This window comes from Prosopis cineraria, unplaced genomic scaffold, assembly GCF_029017545.1.
Source record: "Prosopis cineraria cultivar Desert tree isolate PC_DT_omini unplaced genomic scaffold, ASM2901754v1 PC9, whole genome shotgun sequence".
Taxonomy (NCBI): Eukaryota; Viridiplantae; Streptophyta; class Magnoliopsida; order Fabales; family Fabaceae; genus Prosopis; species Prosopis cineraria.
In genome coordinates, this window is record NW_026555340.1 from 32,837,602 (window position 1) to 32,854,666 (window position 17,065).

The 17,065-nt window shown below is 33.3% G+C and overlaps 1 protein-coding gene across 2 annotated transcripts; it reads right to left on the minus strand.

Moving 5' to 3' along the window:
* Nucleotides 1–763: 763 nt before the first annotated feature.
* On the minus strand, nucleotides 764–5,393 carry LOC129319240 (probable receptor-like protein kinase At5g18500). Of its 2 annotated transcripts, XM_054964242.1 has the most exons (9): nucleotides 5,000–5,393; nucleotides 3,424–4,088; nucleotides 3,181–3,285; nucleotides 2,848–2,970; nucleotides 2,597–2,767; nucleotides 2,004–2,133; nucleotides 1,546–1,758; nucleotides 1,253–1,393; nucleotides 764–1,008 (listed from the first exon to the last, which is right to left on the minus strand). In XM_054964242.1, the coding sequence occupies exons 2-8, from the start codon at nucleotides 4,068–4,070 to the stop codon at nucleotides 1,268–1,270; spliced, it is 1,515 nt and encodes a 504-aa protein (XP_054820217.1). In that variant the 5' UTR covers nucleotides 4,071–4,088; nucleotides 5,000–5,393; the 3' UTR covers nucleotides 764–1,008; nucleotides 1,253–1,267. The 2 variants fall into 2 exon arrangements, with proteins under 2 accessions (XP_054820217.1, XP_054820216.1); XM_054964241.1 differs by having other exon boundaries at nucleotides 764–1,393; nucleotides 5,000–5,391.
* Between the last annotated feature and the right edge of the window lie 11,672 nt (nucleotides 5,394–17,065).

A 17,065-nucleotide genomic window follows, 5' to 3' on the forward strand; every position in this document is an offset into this window, starting at 1 on the left:
CGTGCAGCTCCTTTGAGCTGAAAGTACCGTGTATGCGCGATTCTGTTAAGCATTGAGCTATGTAGGTGGCAAAGATGCCATCACAGTTAAGCCACTAGTTTTAAATGCTTAATAAAACTTTGTTTTTTTTTTTCTGCTAGTTCCTCTATAACACACACAAAAGCTATTTTTTCAAAGCTTTAGGCAAAATTATTGGAGGGTTTAGTGTACTGCAACTCAAGAATTTTCGTATAATTTTTTTAGCTTTTGGAATTGCAAAATCATTTTTCTAAATTTTATAATCAAATAATTCAATCATTGGACTTTCAAGAGATCACGTTTATATTTATTCAGTCTGTCTTAGGTAGTTTATCTCAAATACTACTTTCAAACTTATTTATAAGAAACAAGTTATTGTTATAAATAGGTCCAAAGGCAGTAAAATTAAAATAATTTTAATTTGTAAAAAATTGTCCAGTGATAGCAACAATTACAGGTATGATTAATAATATTTTATCAACTCAAGTTGAATTGAGTGATGGAGACTCTCATTATTTAAGAAAGTAGTTAGTGATGTAACAAGTTAGGAGGGATCAACTCTTTGATGAAAACTGATAGCAATAATTATCTAGAATTTTCAAAGAATAAATATTATGTAATTAGTGTAATATCTCCGTACCCATGGGCTTGTTACTGAAATATCTTTCTACGCATGCATTTATTACTATTATAGTGGGCATCACTTGTAAATGTAGCCTACACTAGATAGAAGGGCAATATAAAATACATGCTAAGGAGACCTAAGACGGCAACTCAAACTTCTCAAGCCAAAAGTTAGTTACATGATGGATCTTTCCAAAAATGTTGAAATACCAACTATTTAATGCTAGGAGTCCGTAAGCTACCAAGTGAGACTAAAGGCAGGCTTTCTAAACTTCTGGAGAAATTTCTCCCAATAAACCGCTTCACTGCGGTAAAGACAGTAACCACATAGTCGGTCGTTTTTGCTTCATGAACTGTCTCATCTTCCTAATATGTAATGAAAACAAATGAAATCACGTGAGACTGTACACACCACTGGTGCAATAGAATTGTTTAATGTCATATTCAATTCATGCACAAAATCCTACGTCCTAACATCTACAGACTACAGCTACGTTATAACACATACATGAGTATCCAAACCATCTACACACCAACTAATTCCTGATTTCTTTGTTATCAAATGTGGCTGGCATTACAACTCGTAGAAGCTCAAGAATGCAAGAATTACCCCTTCATCCTGCCTTTAGCTCTGTTGCTTCATTCTGCCGTTGGACCCATAATCCGAGTTGTCACTCTTTTCTGTATCAGAAGCCTCCCTCTGCTCCTGCCCCCCCGAGTTTCCTGCCTGACTTCTTCGGCGTCTGCGATCCTGAATTTCAGCCACAGTATTGCAACCATTTAGTTTCAAACACTTCACCATGCATCAATGCTATACATTACAAGGAACAAGGTAAGATAACGCAATACTGCCACACCATGTAGGAGACTTGAAACAGAAGATACGGGATTCAGAAGCCAAACCTTTCTTGGTATGGGATATTCCTCCGATTCAAGCATACGAACAACTTGACTCATCTTTGGCCTTTTCTCAGCATCGGGATCAACGCACCTCAAAGCAGTCAAAAGGGCTCGTTTAAGGGCACTTGTTGATGGTCTAGTCTCAATGTTGGGGTCCACTACCTCTTCTGAACGCCTACTCCCTACCATCAACTTGAGCCAATCTACTAAATTTACCTGAAACATCCATTCAAATAAATATTAAGGAAAAGTCTTCAGGGGAAAAATGGTATAAGACGAGAGAGTAACAGAAACCAACTAAGCAAAAAATCCATACAGATTTTCTGTGCACGAGTTCTATTTTTCAAATTACAAGTGAATATATGAAATAGTGAACAAAAGTTCCCTAGCCCTTGACAGGTACTCTACAATGAATTTACTTAAAGATGTAAATGCATACTGGTGTCCTAATGATGACACACCTCAGCTGCTGGTCGACCATAATCCACTGGATCCCTACCAGTAATTGCTTCCAGAAGCAATACCCCAAAGCTATAGATATCACTCTTCTCATTTAGCAAGCCAGAATTGGCATATTCCGGAGCCACATATCTGAAAAATTCAAATCGTGTGTAAAAAGGAGAATGTAATTAGCTAACAAGGACAAGATACAATTGGTCAAATACAGTATTACCACTCTAATCAACAAAAACCAAGACTGTCATTTTTGGAAGCAAAAATGCGCGTGTAATTTGTTAAGGTGGTATTCAGTTTCAAAACAGACTTGATAAATTGATGTTCAAGCATGAAGAATCACTTGATATTCTGAATTGTAAGCACACATTGTAATTAATTTTATATAAGGTTATAAGCAAGAGATGACCATGAAGAGGCCTGTCAACCTAAAAGTTAGACGGAATATTAGATTAAAAATACAAAACAAGCATTCAACATCACTGTGGCTACCAAAGTGAGCATGTAAGAGGAAAATTTCTGTTGAAATGAAAAAAAAAAAGAAAGAAAGATTTGCAGACAGATTTTCTAATAGGATTTTATAAGACGGAAAACATCTTACCCAAAAGTACCCATTACTCTAGTTGTAATATGACTTTTCCCAGCGCCAAGCAACTTAGCGAGCCCAAAGTCAGATATTTTAGCATTGAAGTCATCATCAATTAGAATATTGCTTGACTTAATATCTCGATGAACCACTTTAGGTTCAATTGCCTCATGCAAGTAAGCCAGCCTGCAATATAAAATCTTAGATCATTGGAGATAAAGTTAGGTTATGCTGTAGATTAATTCTTTAGGCAACAATGAGCTTACGCTTTAGCTGTGCCCAGCAGCACTTTCATTCGTGCATCCCAAGTTAGATAACCATATTGCCGCATGGCTCCATGAAGCCATTGCTCTAAATTTCCATTGTTAACATATTCATAAACCAGCAACCTGAAATTATATAATGGATTTATCAAGAATAAATAACCTTTTCAAATACAATTTCTTGACAGTTCAGATTGATCACATATTTCTCGTTTAGACATTGAAAATATTTTGAGCCTATGGGGTGCATAGATCAAATTATTAAATGATGAAAGCAAAGACATAATGTAATGTAGCTTGTAATCCAAACAAACTGCAGAACAGAATATGTGGTACCGGTGAGTCCCTTCAATGCAATAACCCAGAAGTCGAACCAAGTTTTTATGGCGCACGTGACCAATAGCCTCAACCTCCACTCTAAATTCCTTTTCAGCTTGTCTTCTGCAAGATGACATCAACATTTTTCAGGCAAACTTGATGATTCTGCAGATAGTCTGATACAAAAAATCAAAAAAATTTAGAAAATAGAGCTGAAATTTTAAAATAAAGGTGGTTCTGCAGGCTCCAGCCAAAACTTACAAATTATTGAGTAGCTTCTTAACAGCCACTGGATTCCCATTAATTAGCTCACCACGATAAACAACTCCATACCCACCTTCACCAATAACATTTTCCCTTGAAAACCTGTTTGTTGCAAGTTCTAGTTCCCTTAATGTAAACCAGTACCCCCAGCCAAGGTGAGAGAATTCAGGCAGACCAGACAATGGTGATGGTGCAGTCATAGGATGCAATGATGACCGGTAAGCAGAAATGGTCATAGCACTGCTTTCTTCGCCAGATTGAGAACCAGCAGCATCTTTCTCCATATGATTAAATGAACCTGATTGACTGCTGGTATCCCCAATTTTTGTTTGGAACAAAACCTTCTCAGAATCCCTGTCACTAAATTTGTCATTCAGACTCATAAAAGTTCCATTCTGCAAATGGTTATTAGCTGAAACTTGATCAACTCTAATCTCTTTGATCTCTTCTGAAATTGATGATAACATATGGCTAAAAGGAACCTTGCCATTGACACTTTTGGATCTCTTACGGGAAGTAAGACATACTAGTACCACGAGAATTATCACGATGAACAAACCAACTGTTATTCCTATTAATACCCACAGTTTCAAACCAAAAATAAATGTCTTCTTGGACATTCCTGAATTTAGACCTGATGCCATTTTGTTGATGCCAAATATCTGCAGGTAAAAACTTGACAATTAAGAATGCAATTTTGTGTCTCAAGTAAAGTGTTCGCATAAATTGATGTTGAATCAGCAGGGGGGGAGAGGAAGAAGAAACCTCATATTTTATGAATGTCAAAACAAAAGTCTACAGATACAGGCTTATTTATAAAGGATTGAATGAAACATGTGTTAAAAGGAAGGAAATAAAAATTTTGAGAGTGGGGATTGAGTGAAACATATGTTAAAAACTTTGAAAATTAAGCTTGCTGAAAACAAGAAAAGGAAATAACCATTTAAAAAAAAAAAACGAAGTCCCTCATCTCACATTCCGTCATCAGGTTTGAGAATAACAATCACACATCCAGCCTTGCAAATTTGTAGAAGAACATAAAATATATCAACAACCAAGATGGCAAGTTCAGAATCAATGCGTAACAATGACCGGGTTTTAATCCGCAGGTAGAGATGAGGTTAAACAGAGAGTTATCCCCAAAAAAAGTGCATAAACAGACCCAGAATCCACATTTCAAACAAATCAAGCACATCTTTTCAACCAAAAATAAACTGGAGTTGTGAGAAATGCAATGTTGACTTCAAACTTCTCAAGAATATGGATCGTAAGTAGCCAGAAAAGCATTTTTCTCCTTTTAAAAAATGGTTTTATAGAACACATAACAACCCAACAAGCAAGAAAGACTGAAACTTTGTCCGTTTTATCATAGGGAAATTCAGCAAGATGAAGAAAACTAGCTTGTATAGCTGGATTTGTTTTCATATTAGCCAGCAGACAAAGATGTTTAGATTGACAAACGGGAACCGTCATTTCTTTACACCCGGGAGATTCCCAGAAACTTGGCGGAGATTAAACGATGAGCATAATTAGTGTAAGGGAGAAAAGTAAATCTTAGTGTCTCAATTAATACCTGTCGACGAGCCTAATGGCGCATCCTGCAATGAAGCAACTGAAACACTAAATCTATTCAATCTTCTCGGATGTCAGCAAACTACAGTTCGACCCCATTGTCGAAATCTTCCAATGTAAATATATTTCCTCAAAAAGTTTTCTCAATTCCATAAATGAAACCTTGCGTCCAATCTAAAATGACCCTTTGTGGACCAATCCACCCCTTCTTCGACAAACAACAGAGGGTTGCCGCAACGCAACGACGCTGCTGTGCCGTTGGAGAGAATTAGAGAACACAAGAAGCACATGAAATTCTGAGAAGTGGGAATGGTGAGGTTTATGAGAAGAAGGCGTGGAATTATCAGCGGTTGGTGATGAGAAGTGACATGACACACATTCAGTAAAAGTGAAGCATGAAAATGGAAACTTTCTTTGCTGTTTCTTCAAATTTTACCCTCTTATTCTCCCCCTCTATCTGCCAACCTTTTAAATTGTTCTTATTATTCATGAAATTTGTTACGAAGGTGACAGATAATCACACTTATGAAGCTAAAATCCCATTTGAATTTAATTAAGTATTGTTAATATAATTAAATATAAATTAATCATTGTTGATTTTAGATTCTTGTTTAGCTTGGCTTTCTATTATGCTGAGCCAATCATAATAAAATATTTGTTATGTTGTTTGATATGATTTATTGAGATTTTTTATTAAAGCATCCATTTTTAATTCAACATGAAAATTTTCACATTTTATAAATCAAACATCAATTTTTGATTATTTTTTGGATGAAATTAAAAACACACATTACGCTTCAAATAGCATACACTTCAATAGTTTTAGTAAGAAGGGAAAAATCACTCATCATTCTCCAATCCTCAAAGAAGTGTTGGAGGATGATCAAAGATTTTCAAAGGGTGTTTGTCATTGCAACTCTTTATTATCATATATTCTAGATTTCATATTATTAGCTTGGATACTATTCATATTCTAAGTTATTTGAAGAAGAGATGTGCTTTTTTTTTAATAAGATATCACGTTAATTAGTTGTTGATATGAGTAAACTAAAAAAATTGATTTTTAAACTAGAGTTAATGAATTTTAAGAATTTTTTGATAAATAATTTTAATGTTTTCTTATTCCAACAGAAATGTTTAAAAGTGAGACGGGACGATATTATTATTACTATTATTGTGACCGCTGGCCGGACAATTAGTCGCTCAGCCTCAACGCGCCATTAAGATGAAAACGCTGGAGGTCAAACAAGTAGAAAAATAAGGGGGGAATTTAAATATTTAAATTTATATATATATAAATTTGTCTTGAATTAAAGTAGGGTGTGTATATTTTTATTATTAATTACCTTACAACCAATTATTATTAATAATTTTATTTTTTTAAAATAAAACCTACTTATCTTTTTAGCCCAAAAAAACTTACTTATCTTAAATTAGAAAGTACATGAATCATATGAAATTAAACAAGTAACTTTTCTTTTTTTGGAAAAAAAAAAGTAAATATTCTCAAATAGTGAGGTTTCTTTAATAAAAAATAAATAAAAGGTTGAAAGGTCAAGCGAACAACAGACTGCACACCGAATGAGCCCAAAGCCCCAAAGTCATCATTGTTGCCAATTTCCTTATTAATGAGTGGCGTAAATTACTAGGTTTCCTGTTTTCATCTCTTTATTTAATGGGACTTTATTTTCTGATTTAACAAGCCAGATAGTCAAAGAAACCGACTGGACACCATAACAGTTTTTTTTTTTTTTTTGCTACCCAATAATACCCCTCCTGTGGATTTAATTATCCAATCATGTCCCTCGTGGTCGTGGATTCCATCCTTCTACTGTCTTATTTACAAGTAATTTTAATTTTGTCCGGTATCCAGCCAAGACTAGAATACAGGGACATTGCTCGATCTCGGCACGCTATTCTTGTGCAAGGTCATGTTAATCTTCTTTATATCATTCCAATTTTATTGGATGTCCCATGATTTAAATTCAATATTTTATTAACATCTGCATGTTCCATAATTCAAATTTGATATTTTATAATTAGTTCATCCAATTTCCTCAACCAATTCATCAAACGTTCTCGATTTGAATGTACCATCTTTGAAAATCAATTATATATCTCATATGCAACATCTTGCCTTGCTAGTGAAAAATTATAAGTTTTTAAAAAAATTATTATGAAAAGTGATTTATAAAAAAAACTATGAATTATTTTTAAAAGATGAGTTATACAGAGGACTTTGTTGTATTCTGAACCAACATTAATGATGGTTAAGTCCAACAAGCTATACCCTTGTTTCGATCTGGACCCCCTCAAACTCCCACTATCTCGTAGTGTCCTTTTGCGGCGGGAATCTACAACCTTCAAGCCATATCCAATACCTCAAATTTTACCACATCATTCCATATTAAAATAATTTAATTTTAAAAAACAATTCTTTACACTTTATTTTATCTTTATATATATATATATATGGATAATGAGTCAAACTAATTTTTTTATTTTCAAAATTTATTCTAAAAAATTACTCTATAGATTTTTTTTAAATAGATTTTTGTTAAACAAGTCATTCAAAAGTTTAAATAAGTCATATTGCAAGTCTTTATAAGTTAACTTATATTTATGTTTCAATTTTTTTTTTTGTAAAATAGACTTGCAGGGACTTATAGCTTGATTTATCTAAAATCTAGTCAAATCTATTTAATATAAAATTATTTAAAAAATTTACAAAGTAATTTTTTAGGATAAGTTTTGAAAATAAAAAAATCAATTTAAATCATTGTCCTAAAAAACATATATGTAAAGTAGCGAAATAAAGCGTAAATTATTTTAAATTAAATTATTTTAATATGGAATAATGTAATAAAATATGAGACATTGGATATAGTTTGAAGGGTGTAGATTCGTTGAGGGACGCTAAGAGAGTGGGAGTCTGAGAGGATGCAGTCATCCAGGTCCACCCTTACTCCGAGGCTCAATTTCCAAACCTTAACATACCCAACCAGCAATCAATGCCGGTGAGGAAGGAACTTCATGATGACGCAGCCCCAATAATTTGAAGTCGCTGAATTACCCAGCATAGCATATATATATATATATATATATAAACTATATAGGAGCAACAAATATCCCACGTAAGCATTTGGCGGTAATGAATGTAAGTCACGCAGAGACAATTTGTGTGTGTGTGTGTGTGTGTAGCTAGTATAATTTAAAAAAAAAAAAAAAGCGATCAACTTACAATATTAAATAAGAGTTGATGTCTTACAACTGAAAAGTAAAAAAAGTTCATATCATGACAAATAAAAAAAAAAGATGAATCTACACTGCATTGACAGTACAGCTTGTATATTTGAATAGTTTTGAACTACTTGAGAAGATGAAGAACATCTTTCGCATAACACTCAGAGGCTTGATCATCCATGTTGAATTTGCCATGGTGTGCTTCAATACAAAGAGATCGAAGACCACATATTTGGTTCGATTCACCCATAAAATTTAAAATCCATAATAGTATAGCACGTAGACATGCAAGATCAAAGGAACGAGCACTGTCATTATGAGAGTGCGAGATTAAGAGTTTGCAAATCTTGTCAAAATTGAGTAAGATCTGAGCTCCACAACCGATAAGAGCTCCCTTCTTGAACTTTTTATTTTAATCTTCCATCTGAATTCTACAACTGTTTGATCTAAAAAAATATCCTACAATTGAAAATTAAAGGTCTAGTCTGTCTTCTTGAATTTGATGCCACCAACTTTTGTGCCTGTGCATTCTCTAAACAAACATTCTTAAGAAAACTTCGTTGATCCTAAAATTGTGTGATGACTTGCATTGGAGTGAAGTTGAGAGATTCATGTAAGTTTCACTTCATCTATATATAGTGAAGCAGAATACAAATCGCTTCTAGATCATATTCCTTGTTGCCTTGAATGAGCTCATTTGAAACCTGAATGATCCAGTTGGCAAGTTGTAACATTTTGAAATTTAATTCAAGAATAAACCAATTAATTAATGAGGCAACATAATTAATTAATTATGATAATTAGGAGTTGACTATTGGGCTCGGTTGACTACTTGGGCCTATAGGACCCTTCAGGAAAGTCATAATGAGGTTAAACAGTGTTTTGAGCTGCTTTGGGCTCAATGTTTTGAGTTTAAGCAGAGTTATCTATTTTGGGTAATTTGTCGCAATGAGCATGACAAAATTTTAAAATCTAAATTTGTAAAACAAAATGACATATTTGGAGCATTTTGGGAGAGAAGTTTGAAGGGTAGATGTTAAGGCTCCACTAGGGTTCGATGATTGTGATGTTTTGAGATTTTTACAGCATGGATAAGCTTCCTACTTCAATATCCTTGCTCCTTGCTCCTTCTTTTAGTAGTTTTTGGAGTTGTTTGGACAATAATGAGGCATTCAATGATCTTGATGAGACTTAAGGATGCTTATAAGTATCATCATGACGAGGCTTTGATAGTTGCTAGCATTAAGAGTCATTATTAGGAGTTAAAGTGTCAAATCCTTCTTTACTAAACACAATTAAAACCAAAATTCATGATAATCAAGAGATTAGCCCCTAAAGAGATTACCAAGCTTGTAAAGCTTTGATAGCAAGTTGAAATCTAGGGATAAGTAAGGTTACTCTTACCAATCCTTCCCAATCTCCACATACATCATGATGATTATCAAATTTAACAAATTATACAAACGAGATCCAAGTTTTCAAAATTAAAACATCCTAAAAGATCTTCACAGACTGTTTAATAGAGTTCATTTATATGCGAAAGCATGAGGTCACAAAAAGAATTAGTGCATTTGCTAAATATTGAAAAATAGTGAAATAATGTAGAAAATAAGGCATATGTTGTGACTCGTTGCACTTGTGCCGTGGCTCGTGAGTCTCAGTGCCATTCACCGTAGCTCAAACACAATGCGACGAGGTGCATTGCACACTTTTTTGTAGCAGAATTCTGCTATCATTTGATAGCAATCGAGGCAACTTTTAATGCATCCTCTTTCTTTGTTTGATGTTCAATTGACGTGATCTAGATTCTACAGAGAGCTCTCTCCTAAATGTAGCTAATGGCTTTAATTTCTTAATCAAACTATCTCTCAATAAAAAGTTAGACAATCATTTTAAAATTTCCTCTTTTTTAGTATTTACACATAACTTGAATGTTCAAAACTCATATCAAAAGCCAAAAGCTACAAACATCATTCAGATCATACTCAATAAGCTACAATGGACTTGTGCAATGCACCACACTATTAGCAATACTCATGAAACACATTTTCATTGCTCAACCCCTTAATATAAAAAATAGAAGAGGTAGCTCTAATCTCATATTACATTAATTAATCATCATAATTCATATGCCATATAAGACTCTTACTTGCACTAGTATTTTGACTTTGTTATAAGTCTCACAATCAATATACATACATCCTAAGGTCCAAAATACACTAGATAATTTAACAAAACACATAGTGCAAGTAAGTCTCAATTTGCATTATCTTTAGTTGGCAATATCAAGCAAAATATACACATAAATGCTCAAAAAATAAAGGAAGCCTACTAATAGAACCTTTATTCTATGCCTCAGGCTATTTTCCTCTATCTTTTCCTTTTAGACTAGTTCCTATAATATTGAAGATAGTAGGGTGAGTATGATCACTCAGTAACCAATATCTATCTAATTTATACTAACAAACATCGATTAATTTAAATGCAAGTGGTAAAAATAATCAATTTTAAATCATTTAACATGTTCAAGAGCATAATTCAAATTCTCATTCACAATACACATGCTCATGAGATAATGATTAAGTAATATATTTTCATATAGAAATAGGATTCATCACATGATTTATTTTATTAGGGTCACAATATAGATAACTATATGCCTTTTTTATTACTATATGCATGATCACACCTCTTTTATATCCTCTTCATACCTCTGATATGAAACTATGGGCTATAACACATTAGGATCATCTATAAACTGAAACTATCCTAAACAAAATACGCGTGAGAAGTTACCTGGCCAAGGTCTCCTTATCTCACTGGTGAGTCACAGTTTTTCCCATTTCTAATACTATAGGGTCAAAAATCATCATTCTCAACCAAACCTTAACTCCTAACATTAAAAAAATGGAAGAGAAAGATAGATTCAAGTTTGGGAAACTTATCTCTAATATTTTAAAACTCTAAAAACACTTCAAATGCTTGAATTAGAGCTCTTTCATTTCTCCTTTTTTCATCTTAGTTTTTTTGCATCTACTACTCTCTTATTTCCACAGAAAGGTGACCATGCGTCACGGCATGTGGTATAAAAAAGCCTTGCCTAGGCTCATTAGCTCACATGTGTCATAGTGGATCATCCATAAGCCACAGCGTGTGGCACAGGATGTCACTCTTTAGATTTTCTTCCTCCTTTATATTCGAGTCACTTGATTCACTTTGAGCCAGTATTTAAAGCTAAAATTACAACCAAACACACCTGTTAGACTTCTCTAGCCACACCTCACTAATAAACATAATTACTCTAATTAGGCTTAATTAATCAAGTTTAAATTTTTGAAGATGTTACATAAAGTGTTTACCTTAATATTAAATAATTATAATAAAATTTTTATAAATAGCTAGCAGTGCTGGTTGAGCCTAGTGAGGGTTGAATGCGCTAATAGAAATTATTATTTTTTTTGTGCCAATCATGCTTAATTATGTGTGATGAAGGGTTTTAAGCCTCAATCATAGTTAAGGATTAATTAATGATGATTAATTATTAATGATGACTTGTTAACCTCAATTAATCATTAGATAGAGGAAGAGTTGCACTAGAGGGCGGACTTTCTACTCTCGAGGATGATTAAGCTTTTAGAGAAATGACTAGAGATTGACATCTTGAAATGGCAATGATTCAGGTGCAAGGAGTATAGATGATTGTAGCCTTCTTTGACAACAAAAGAAGCATTTTTCCATGCTAACTGGTTCGCAGTGTTGAAAAAAGAGATAGGAACATGTAGAATCTGTTGCATCGTGGATTAATTATGGGTTCCAACTAACCTTCTGCTCAGGATATTGAGATGACATAATTAAATTTGAGACCTTGCTAAAATGTCCTCTGTGAATGATTGTAGCAGTATCTAATCCCTACCATTTTCAATGATTAAGAGGGATGGAGGAGCCACTTTGTACCTGCCATGAAAGATGATATGTAATGGTGTCTGTGCAATCAATGATGTCCTTCAAAAACCAATTAGCATTGTAAGGTTTTTAAGAGAGAATCCATCAACAGCATTAATGTATTTGAGCCTGATAATTGCCCAAAAGTGAATGAGGTTTTGATTGATAGATCCTCGAAATCTGTTCGAGTATAAGGGCTAAGTTCATCAACCTTTTGTTCCTTAGTCCTAAGCCTCCTACAGTTGTGGGGTGGGCAAAAAAGAATTTCTTTAATGGTGAGATGAGTGTGTTTTTTTCCATCCTCCAAAAAAAAAAATCAACAAGTTTGGCATCAATCAAGTCATAAAGCTTTTTACAGAGTTTCAAGCATAAGAGTACATAGATATTAGATATTGAAAAAATAGATCTAATGAGCGTAAGACAAGAAGCTTAAGGGAGAACATATATAGCTAAAAACTAGTATATGATATTGGATATTTTTAAATGAGACTTAAATATTAAGAGTTCTACTCGACATTAATAGTAGTGTTTTGTTAGCAGGGAAAGCAATTTTGTGTGAGAAATGGAATGCCCTCTGAGCCTTTCTTAAGTTAAGAGTTTAGATAAATGATTGGGTTGACTGCACACATTTGTAGAAGTAGAATCAATGGTGGAGTCAGGATTTTATATCAGGGGATGCAGATTAATTTTAAAAACAATAATTTAAAAAGAATTATTTAATGTTTTTTAAAATAATCATACATTTTATAATTGTCCCCTACTTATTGTTAAATGCTATTAAAAATATTTTCTTTCATATAGGTCACTAATTTATGATATTATTTATATATAAAAACATATAATAATTAACTAGAGATTTAAAAAAATTAAATAAATAAGAATATTTTTTTTAAAAATCATATTATTGAGTTTTGAACTTAGTAAATTTATAACTGAACTTAAGTTAAAACATTCACAAAAAAAAGCCTAAATTTCAAGGGATTCAAAATTTTGTAGCTAAAAAAAGTAAAATAACAAAATATTTATTTTTTATTTGTAATTTCCTTTAAGTGGAGAGGGCGTATATGCCTTCTCTCAAGTGTATGTAGTTCCGCCACTGCATAGAACCCATGTGGTCCCACTCAAGTTACTTGTTCAAGGAAAGTTGAGGCGGTACGGTCCATGCTCGAGTGCGTAATTAAACGTAAGTGATTGAACCTACCATCTTCACTCCCACCACTTCCGTCTCACTCTTCATCCTCTCAAGCACTTGTGTTTCAAAGGCCCCACATATTATTGCTCCAGGACACCGTGCTTTTACTCTATGCCCAGTGATCCAATAAATACACACATCTATATGATTGTTTATTATTCTGATGCATGCACTGATGCTTTGTGTCCCCCCGTAACAAATCACCAGCCAGATCTGATCGTCCATGCACTCTTGTTTCCAATCACATCAGCATTCTCTGTTCTATTTCCCTTCTAATGTGACTTCTTTTTATAACTTAAAATGCTTAAATTGTTGAGTGATTCTACTGATGTGGGTAACAGTTTTTCACCTGGTTGTGAGTTCGTAGTGCAAGTAACTATGATGATATATAGCCCGTTTCATCGGCAAAGCTAGCAGATACTTTGTCCCGTCTTCCTAATTTTCCGAGCAGACGTTAGCCGATACTTTTGATTCTTCCATATTTGATGCTGTTGTTTTTAATGTCATATCAACTTTTTTAATCCTTTGTTTACATTGTTCTAGCGCACCTATATATATCGAAATTACACAAGACTTTTATATAGAAATTGCACGGAAATTTCGTGGAAACTATGTACATAATTATATTAAACATGATCTTTTAAATTATGCAAAATTCATAAGATTTAAAAACTCAAACTTATTTAAAAATACCAATATACAATAGTCTAAAATAGTGAACTTTCTTTGTTCACGATGGTTAGCACGCACATGCTTCTGTTGAAGCAGTATAATCTACGGAATGTAGTGCTAACGACTATAAAATAGGCGCGAAACATTTTCTAATTATTTAATGCGAGGGGGGAAATGCTCGTTCCTTCTCCATGGAGGGTTTGATCGTATAAACGAACGAAGAAAGAATAAAGCGTGTTGGACGGGACAATTCCAAAGGAAGGGCGCCATGTCATTGACTTTTTGCCCACTTCCTTCGGTTCATTGCCAGTGTTAAGCCTCCCTAGTATCGAATTTTCCCAACCAATTTGACATATTGTTTGACTCCAAAGTTCAAGAAAGTTCGATTTAATACCCCAGTAAACATTTCTCCATCCATCTTATATATATATATATATATATGATATTTTTAGCTTTGGATTGAGCATTTTGAGTTTGAGAAAATTATTATTCTTTTTATCTTATTTATAAATCACTTTTAACATATTTTATCATAATTAAAAAATCTTAAAATTCATTAACTGTATCTATAAATTTAATAAATTTTTAACCTTGCTCTTATTAATTAAATATAAATATATATACATGCACACACATGCACATACTTTAACAGTTTTTTTTTTAAACATCCAATGGAAGGTACGTAAAAAGGATCAAATTTATGATGAAAATTTATTAACGTAACTTATAAATAAAATTGAAAAAAAAAACTCTCTTTATTCTATAAATATAATAGAACCCAAGGGAGTAGTATTCAGAGAAAAAATTGCAAAGACGGAAAAGGATGGGTTGTCATAATAGAAACTTAAAAAGAATTTTGAGTGTAAATTTAAATTCCAATTTCAAGAGTACTTCACACTTAGCTTCTAAATCTGTGGAGGATAGGTCAATTAATGGATGGAAACTGAAATTCTTGCAACTAATTAAAGGGATAAAATAAAATAAAATATATTTCATTTGGGAGAGCTTTACACATGACTCTAAGTATTACAAACAAAAGCGAAAAAAACTTCCTTGTTCCTATTTTCATACGTACTTATCCACTGTTGTTACGGAATGAGGTCTCATTATTAATTAATTCTTAATATAATCGTTTTCTAATAGAAGGTTTTGTGCCTCACCTTGCTGGATAATAGAATTATATATTAAAACGTCTTCATAATGATGATAAAGTCAACTTGATCCATGATAGATATATTAAAAAATAACCTCACCATAAGATATTGGAGATCATAAAAAATGGATGTGTTAGGGTAAAACCCATGCGTTGGCGGGTCCAACACGATGTAGAAATACAGCGGCCGTGTCATTTAATGTTTTACGGACAGTCCAGGGCAGCTGGGTCTGGTGTCTTCCCATTCCATTGGGTCAAAAGACTCATCATATATCAGCGCAGGAGTTTAAAATAAATAAAGAATTTGAACGTAATTAAAACATCAAATGGAATATTCATTAATACAGCGCAGGGGTGCCTTGCTTGATAAAAATGATATAAGCGGAGAGTAGAGCCTTCAAAAAATCATGAGGACTTCCTTTCATTGTTGTCATTATTAGTGTGTACGTTGGATTCCATGAAGGAATGGGGGTGGGAAACAAACTCTTGGCCTTGGACCTTAGTGAATATATGGACTGGTGAAACCATGATCGAGGATATCAGGCTAAACATATTATTGAGTGTAAATAGATTAGATATCTGATTTCGTTCTCATTTTAAATACGACAAGTTGTTCGATTTCTTTGCAATTGTGTTGTGTTGTTATCTAAATCTATAATTTTTTTTTCTAAACATTGTATATGGTTCATATTTGTACTCTGTTTTTCTTGTTCAAAAATAGAGTATAGTGCTCCTTCCTCCCTTTGGATTTCCATTTTTTCTTGCATCTTGAAATTATTCAATTTTTCCCCTCCCTCCCTGAAAAGATGATGTAAGCAATATAAAACAATGCCAAACAAGATAGAATCACGCTATCATTATCATTTACGAAATTTATCGCAATGATTATTTCAACTTCTACAGCAACTCTCATCTAAAGTAATTATTTCTTTGAATTTTTAATCGTTAATAGTTCAACCTTTAAGCAATGGAATGAATTTGATGGATTCAAACACTGAATTACAAAATGCTCCAATGTACTTCATGTTCATTGATGTCACTATAACTTTATTGCATGTCAGTCTCATTTTCAATCTAGCTGGACAAAAATTTCAACATGGCCCCTGCATTTCGGCTACACAAAGCCACTCGTTAGCCTTATGTCGTGGTCCTCAAAGTTGTGAAGGGATTAATGCCTCAGACGGTGTAAAATATGAGGATTACGCTTTAAGAAAATAAAATAAAGGGACTGGAATCAAAACTAAGTAAAACTATAAGGATATAGGATGTGGTTTTCCCAAGAAAAAATTGGCCTTCGTTGTTATAATTGTTATTTGTGTTTGAAAATGTTTCCATACACACTAAATTTACTTGGGCTTTAAGGATCCACCATATTTTCTACATTTTTCCCATTAATATTTGCATCAACAACTGCGCGAAATTTTCTATGAAAAAAAAAACAAGTGCGTGAACAATATGAATCTCTCCTCTTGCTGTTATTTTGTCACCCAAAATCAACCCCAAAGGGCCTTTCATGGGCGCTAAGACAAAGTTACTAAAAGCCCGATTTCAAGCAAAAAATAGCCCCAACAAAAGAAAAACCCATACAAGCGTACTTCCTTTTCAAGATATCCTGAGGCTCCTTTGCCTTCGATTTACCACGACATGACGAAGTTTCAGACCTCGTTAGCTAATCACGTTATTCGACATTTGCAACTTCAATTTGTATTAACCATCTAATGCACTCTTTACCTGAGAGAAAAAAAAAAACCAATGCACCTTACCCAAAAAAAGAAGAAAGAAAGAAAGAAACCTATGTAATTCACTGCTTGAAAATTTTAATTATTGGTTGCATTAATTTTGTTAAATACTAGTATTCACAATGA